Source organism: Oculina patagonica, chromosome 10 (genome assembly GCF_052425735.1).
Source record: "Oculina patagonica isolate OP01 chromosome 10, crgOcupat, whole genome shotgun sequence".
NCBI lineage: Eukaryota > Metazoa > Cnidaria > Anthozoa > Scleractinia > Oculinidae > Oculina > Oculina patagonica.
Window position 1 is genome coordinate 12,270,947 of NC_135767.1, and position 7,172 is coordinate 12,278,118.

At 39.5% G+C, this 7,172-nt stretch overlaps 1 protein-coding gene and 1 pseudogene across 2 annotated transcripts; one reads left to right on the forward strand and one right to left on the reverse strand.

The window, feature by feature from the left end:
* LOC144628499 (uncharacterized) lies at nucleotides 1-3,279 on the forward strand. Its single transcript, XM_078486608.1, has 5 exons — nucleotides 1-249; nucleotides 371-695; nucleotides 1,209-1,562; nucleotides 1,853-2,310; nucleotides 2,680-3,279. Exons 1-5 carry the CDS (start codon nucleotides 103-105, stop codon nucleotides 2,977-2,979), a joined length of 1,584 nt encoding a protein of 527 aa, XP_078342734.1. The 5' UTR covers nucleotides 1-102; the 3' UTR covers nucleotides 2,980-3,279.
* Nucleotides 3,280-3,741: 462 nt separating this feature from the next.
* On the reverse strand, nucleotides 3,742-7,071 carry LOC144628524 (uncharacterized; annotated as a pseudogene). Its single transcript, XR_013566261.1, has 6 exons — nucleotides 6,842-7,071; nucleotides 6,582-6,736; nucleotides 6,189-6,314; nucleotides 5,547-5,849; nucleotides 4,376-4,499; nucleotides 3,742-3,911 (listed from the first exon to the last, which is right to left on the reverse strand). The product of XR_013566261.1 is annotated as an uncharacterized LOC144628524 (transcript).
* Between the last annotated feature and the right edge of the window lie 101 nt (nucleotides 7,072-7,172).

Consider the following 7,172-nt stretch of genomic DNA (forward strand, 5'->3'; position numbering starts at 1 on the left):
CGACGGTTACGTTTTTCGCTGCCGTCAATCAAATTTCCGGTGGCTTCCGATGACTGCCGAGCGTGTAGCGCTCACGTGGCCCAATGCAAGGAGTGATTTAATATGGCGGACGGGTCGGCTGATGGTTCCTTGGCGTCCTTGGCGTGTTTGCCGATGGAAACACAGTCAGAAGACAGTTTATACGAAGACGTGTCAATAGAGCTTCCAGACTCGGAAGAAACCCAAATCATAGATAATGAAGAAGACCAGGTTAGGCTATTTTCAATCTCGAACGCAGATTGTTTATTCGTTTCTTGCACGTGGGCGGGTTTGTATACGTGAGATGTCATCATAATATGGTAAGCGATATTTTCTGTTACTTCCTTTCCAGAGAGAAGTTTCATTGTTCCTTGAAATCAAATCTGGAAAGGTACAAGGGCCCGAAAGTACCCCGTTTATTTTACCCAAAAGATGGACGCTAAAAACTCTACAGAACTGTGTCGAAGATTACATAAACAGAAAGAGCGAAGGAAGAGAACCGCGCCGGGTAAAACAGCTGTATTACAAACGAGCAAGAGGTAAAAATATCGTTCGACTTGATAGTGAGAGCGATGTTTCGTCGCTGATAGATGAATACCCTTTGCGGCACCCCACTGGAAAGAAGAAAAACGGGAGATGTATCATGTACTTGGCTGCTGAATTGGAAGACATAAACGGTAAGCGTCTAGGTTGTTTGAAAATACACTCCACACCAGTTTACGTTTGAGGCATGTTTATGTAAAGAGATAGGTAAACTGCATCCCTATTGATGATTCTCTTATTGTATGGAATATTGAAACCCGGAGTAATATTAGTGTGCCACAGTAAAACAGTATGTGGAAGATTCGAGGAAGATCCCAACCAGTGCTGGAAATTGGAAAAAAATCCAGAGCACTGGCCAACTGATACGTGAAATAATTATGGTACACTAAATGGATTTTCTAAATAAAAAGTACATGTACAGAACCGTTTAGAAATATATAATTATCTGTAAGAATGCTGTGTATTTAATTTGGCGTGGAAAGGTTTAAAATTACAGCGAAGATCACCTTTCGATTGCATTTACTAAATAACTTTTTTGGGGTCTGGGAGGGGTTGTAATGATGTAAACTGTTTTGATATCTCATAAGCTTTCCATGTTTCAGTTGGGTGAGCTGCATATTAAAATGTTTTTTTTTTTCTTTCTTCAGATACACCTGCACACACAGTAACCCCTCGCAGGTCTCCTCGTCTAGTTCAAAAAAAGTATGACATTTTTGTCCATCAGATAGAGGAGGGGACGGGTAAAATCTCAAACACTTGCGAAGTTATTCACAACGTGGAAAGAAGTGCAAAGCTGTCTACAATAACAGAGTCTCTGGTGAAAATTGGTAACGATGATGTTGTTTATGTTCCAAGGAAAGCTATCTATTGGTTGAGAAAGGGTAACAAACAACCTGTTTTGCTGAAAACAGAAGAAGATTTGGACACATGCAAGAAGGAATATGGGACAGGATCTATTAGGATAGCTTGCACAGTGGTTAATGTCAGTAATTCCTCTCCAGGTATATGTATGATTTGAATTTTTCAATACATGACAGGCTTTGTGTAAAGAGAAGTCAGTCACTGAGAAATAATTAAGTAAATATTTGGCTGGGACAAGCCAGCCAAATATTTCCACCTCTGTAGAGGCGTCTGTCTTAATGTCAATTTTGAGAGAGTTTACTGTACACACATCAGGGTCAACAATGTTATTTCATTCAGGCTTAGTCAAAGCAAAGAATTGTCAAACACAAGAATGTTATTTAAGACTATTAAAATGCTATTTAAGTAAAAAAACATTATTTTATGTTAGTTGACAGCAGTAATGCAAACAAGAGAAGAAGAAAACTGGATATGCAACGTGGGGAGGCACAGGAGCAGAATGAATTGTGGAACGAAATACATGTAAACTTGGTGCGAGATCTGGAGAGCAAAGGCTTACTTTGGAGGTACGGAGTAAAACACCTTAAACTTTGGACTGACATGATCATGGATGGCAAATGTTCTGGAGTGGGAGAGGAACCACAGTGGGAGGAACACCTTGAGCAGGTCATCATTCCCCCCAAAAGCAGAAAAAGAAGTGCATCCTCCAGCACTTCTACCTCCTCCAGCACCACTAGCCCTGAAGGTGGAAAATCTGACAGAAGCATTATTGAACTGATGATGTTGCAACACCAGCAAAGCATGGAAGCTGAAAGTAGGCGAGCAGAGATGTTTCAGAAAACCCTGCTGACTATGATGTCACCTAATGTTGCTTTATTGCAAAACCAGGTAAAATTTATGAGCTTGTTTTAGCCCTTGTCACTATGTCAGTCCAAACATTGTTTTGCATCATTTAGGAGCAAACAAAAGCCAGAATTGATACAACAAAGTACAGAAATGGTTGACACTATGAAATCATGAGACATACAGTCAAGTTATTTTGTTTTCTTATTTTCAATGGTTCTAATTTTTTATATACTAAAACCAGATTGGTAATTGAAACCTTATTCTTGTACCCATGTGGAATTGGGCTTCTGGCTGTTATTAACTTCAATAGACCCCTGTTTCCCTTATTGTGGATTATTTAGCTTTCAAGTTAGTTTTCCCAATAGTGGGTCTCCTCTATGAGCGTTACAATTTTTGCAATTTCTTTTGTAGCCCTATACAGGAAAGCAGCACAACTTCATCGCCACCCCTCCAGGCTTTTCTTCACCTCCAAGTGAAACCTTGAAAGGAAAGAATCTCAAGAATCTTAATTTAGAGGAATGTTGCGAATTTTTAAGGTCCATAGGGCTTGGTCACTTAGCTCAAGTATTCCAAACAAATGATTTAGACGGACCCTTATTGATTGCCCTTTCACATCCCCACTTTGGGGGGGTTATGCTCAACAGTATGGGTTTTTCACAAACAGAGCAACAGGTCCTGGTTAGTGCAATTAAGAGTTATCCTAATCACTGATGTCATCCATTATTAATGCACTGTTACAGTACATGTAGCACTAAATGGTCACATTTGTTAATCAGTTCCTGTTAAACAATTTGTTCATTATTGTGGTGGCCTTCAAAAAAGCAACCAAGGCGGATTTCACTCTTGTCTATAAAAGATATTGATATTGCTGTTATGCCAGAAAGAGGGCAGTTTTGATAGCAAGAGCTACCAGTAATAAGCGCTACTACCATGATTGTGTAAACAACTTGTTTTCTTGGTAGCTGTTGGAAACTTTTTCCTGTAAGGCCAAACCACCCACCCATCATCCCCCTTCCAACCCCCCCCCCCCCTCCCTGGTTAATGGCATTCAAAGTTTGCTTCATAACTGATGTCACCCACTATGCACTGTTACTCTAAGTGGTCACATTTGCTAATCCGTGACTGTTGGACAATTTGTTTATTTATTGGTGGCAGCAGGCACTCAAAAAGCAACCCAGGCTGATTTAACTGTTCTGTTAATAAGTTGATATTGCCGTTATTCCAGAAAGAGGGCAGTTCTGATAACAAGAAGTACCAGTTATAAGCACTACCACCATGATTGGGTAAACAATTTTTTGTTTTCTTTGTAGCTGTTGGAAACATTTTCCTATAAGGCCAAACCACCCACCCCTTATCCCCCTCTGAACCCCCCTGTTGTGTTGTTACTACATAAATAAACTCAGGTTAGATACTTTTGTGACAGTTGTTTACTGGACACAAAACATCTTCAGTCAGACTTTGTTTATTGCTGTATTACATGTTTATACAAGGTTGTTACCAGCATAGGACATTGGTCCAACACTGAACTTTTAAATCGTTTCACTTTTCTGTGCTAGCTAAATGTAGAGAAGCAAATGTGATACTACGTTTTATTACATGTAGCCACAAAATGCAAAGTACTCTGCACAGCTATCAGATGAAACCTGCAAAAGGAAAAAAAGAATGTTAATATTGCATAAAAGGCAATAAAATGGTATGTTGAGTCTAAAGGTTTTCCATTTTCTGTGTTAAATAATTTTAATTCTAGCAACTTTTTTCAATGCAACTTGATCAAAACATGCAACTTCTACATTGTAAAGGTGTTTTCAATTCGGAATTGTTTAGTGGGACTTGGGTAGGTGGTGACATTTGGGACAAAGCGGGGTGGGATGGAGTGGAGTGATAGAAGCTTTTCAAGACTACCTGATAAATTGCCACTGGGGTGCATATAATTTTGTTGGATATAAAACTTACAAAATTTGTTTATGACATTTTTTAAGACAAACAATGAGATTCATAATGATAGGAATTAATCTGGTTATGCTGGGTTTTTTTTTTTTGCAAACAGTGTTACTAGTCTTAACTTATCAAAACAGAGAGGCTGCAAATGGTTAAATTAATTAATAACCTGTTGAAGTGCTATTTCAAAGCATCGTTTGGGATACTTGTCACACACATCATGATGCCTGCGAAGCCATGACTTCCCATCTCCAAAACACAATTCAATTGGGTTCATATCAGGAGAGTATGGACTAATGAGGCAACACAAGAGACAAAATTCAATTCTGATAAGGCCTGTCTTGCTCCAACTAATTCGTTTATAAAAATATCAGTGCTGAACATTTTGCATATAATTTATTTTCCTCAGTTATAAGGGGTTTTGTTAAGGGTTGAAGTAGGAAGGCGCCAAGAGCAGAGTAGGCAGGCAGAAAAGAATACAATGAAGCAAATTTCTTTATGTTAGATTTGAAAGTAGGTGGGTACTGGCTCTTGAGTATTCTGGTACTGATACCTGGGTCCTGCCTTCTAATGAGAACCCTGAGTTATAAATGAAAAGGTAAATAAATAAAAAGGTGACCACTTTGAAAGAGGGAACCGCAATAACCATCTATATTTAATAGCTGTATAGCGTTAGGGGATAGTTCCTAGTGGTTCTTTGGTTTGAACATATGATATCTTTACATTATGCACCAATCAATGGTTTGCCCCAGGATTGGGGGGGGGGGGGCAACCCCAGGGGAATTTGAAATTTTTTGGAATCCAGAGTTGAATTCCCCACCCCTGGGCACCTAGTGAATGTCAAATTTCACATCTCTCCTCTTAAATTTTTTAACCCAGCAGACCGTTTTAGATGTCTAAATCCCTACCCTGGGAGAACTTATGATGTCAAATTCCCGTGGGTTGCCCCCCCCCCCCCATCCTGGGGCAAACCATTGATAGGTGCATTATTTAGACAGTATTTCCATCAGCCTTCAGTCAACTTCACTGATGGAACATGTGCAAAATAAAATTACTGCTTGTGTGATGTGCATATTATTTTCATAGCTTTCTGATTTAGTTAGAAATACTTCTAGTCTAGCAGAAAACAATGAACGTTCTATCCCAGGAGTGGTCAATATGCAATTTCTCCTTACATAAATACACTAGTGTCAACTATACAGGTGAGGAAAATAAAGAATATTATAAACAAGGGGAACTGAAATTGTCTGATGTAACACCAAACTAAATTTAAAAAGCAATGTATTGCAGTCAGTAGGGAGAATTACTTTATAGTTCATGAGACTACAGTAAGCACTTACGGTAGAAATACAGTCATTCCTCCTTTTTGACGTACAAGTTCAAACACCTGTTCTGAGTGATGAATGCGGCAGTTGTCCATCACGACGACAGAACACCTTTCCTTGTTAGCAAATGAGCCTACATGTGGCAGCACAAAATTCTCCATTGCATATTCGAACTGTTTTATTGTATGCTCCTTCAATAGCATGAGCAGCCTTTACACCATCCACTGCAATGGCACCTAAAACACTGTACCTTGTTCCCCTTGTAAAATTTCCTTTCCGGGACACTCTCATTCCCTTTAGACCTTGGGCATATTTTCGCTAAATTTAAGTGATGAAAAATTTGTTAATATTTAGAAATTCAACTTATTTTCACGAGGGCGGGGAGCTGGTGCTAATGGAGAAAGCCAAATTCTCCTGACCCTCCCTTTTTATGAAGCACATTTTGTTGATGGCCTCCTCCCCTCTTACCCACTCATTCCTTCCTAATATGCATACGTTAAATTATATCCCCCCCTTGCCCCCACTATCTTTTTTCTGGATAAAAATCATTGCCCCCCCCCCCCCCCATTTACCCCAGCAATTCCCACCCTCGCAGAGTATAAACTAAGCAACTGTACTTTTGGCATTAGAGAAGTTTTGTACGCATTGCTACTCTACCTGGAACGTTCTATCGTCTTTTGAAGACTCGTCAACAAATAACAATTCATGCTTGTTGAACTGGGCCATGTAGCGTCGAAAATTTGCTCGTCGTCTTTCATCCCGTTCTTTTGCAATCAACTGCAGCTGAGACAACCATTACACATATTACCAACATGTAAGTACAACTGGTGTTTACATCAGTGTATAAATAAGAACTAGCTAATGAAATTCAATAGAAGATCTGCCGAATTGCTTTTGATACATATCTAAGCAAAAAAGGAAAGCTGATAAATAAAAAATGCAGGACAAGTAAACGTTCGGCCCCGTTTATATTTAGGTCTTCAGAAAGTACGGACGGGAAACGATATTTATTACTCCAATAAGTGGGGTTAAAAGTAGCTTATTACTAACCTTTTTAACAGAAAGACCAATTCTACGCAAGCAGCGGCTAAGCGTTGGAATCGAATATGTTTCTCCAGTGCGGAAATAGATCCAATCGCGAAGTTCGTCCAAATACAACTCGGGGTATTGGTCGATAATGGAACGAACGAGCAAAATAGCTCTCCCTGTGTACATAAAATTATATAAAGAAAAAACAACTTAGTTTTAGACAGAAGGTGTGATGCCGGATAACAATCTACATCTAAGACATCTAAACAATTCAAGCTTACCATCAATCAATCGCGCCTTTTTCCTGCGATTCAGCGAGTAGTCCACTCCTTTGGTCTCCGCGTAAAGTTTTAGCACCTTGTGGACAAATGTTTTTCCCACTTTCAACAAGCGAACTATCTCCCGTGGAGGTAGATGATGATTCACATACAAAAATATCACTCTCCACCGCAATGAAGTTCCATATTTGCGAGCCATATTTACGTTTGAAAATGGGCGCGCTTTTCCAATCGCTGTCGGCAGTCATCGGAAGCCACCGGAAATTTGATTGACGGCAGCGAAAAACGTAACCGTCGCTTGAGGTTTAAATTTCAGAGTTCGCATTTCACTGAA

Bases quoted from the DNA above. Each gene is read 5' to 3' on its own strand.
- LOC144628499 (XM_078486608.1), top strand. From the start codon at position 103: ATGGCGGACGGGTCGGCTGATGGTTCCTTGGCGTCCTTGGCGTGTTTG. The intron at 696-1,208 runs GTAAGCGTCTAG...TTCTTTCTTCAG, and splicing joins TGAATTGGAAGACATAAACG to ATACACCTGCACACACAGTA. The intron at 2,311-2,679 runs GTAAAATTTATG...TTTCTTTTGTAG, and splicing joins TTGCTTTATTGCAAAACCAG to CCCTATACAGGAAAGCAGCA.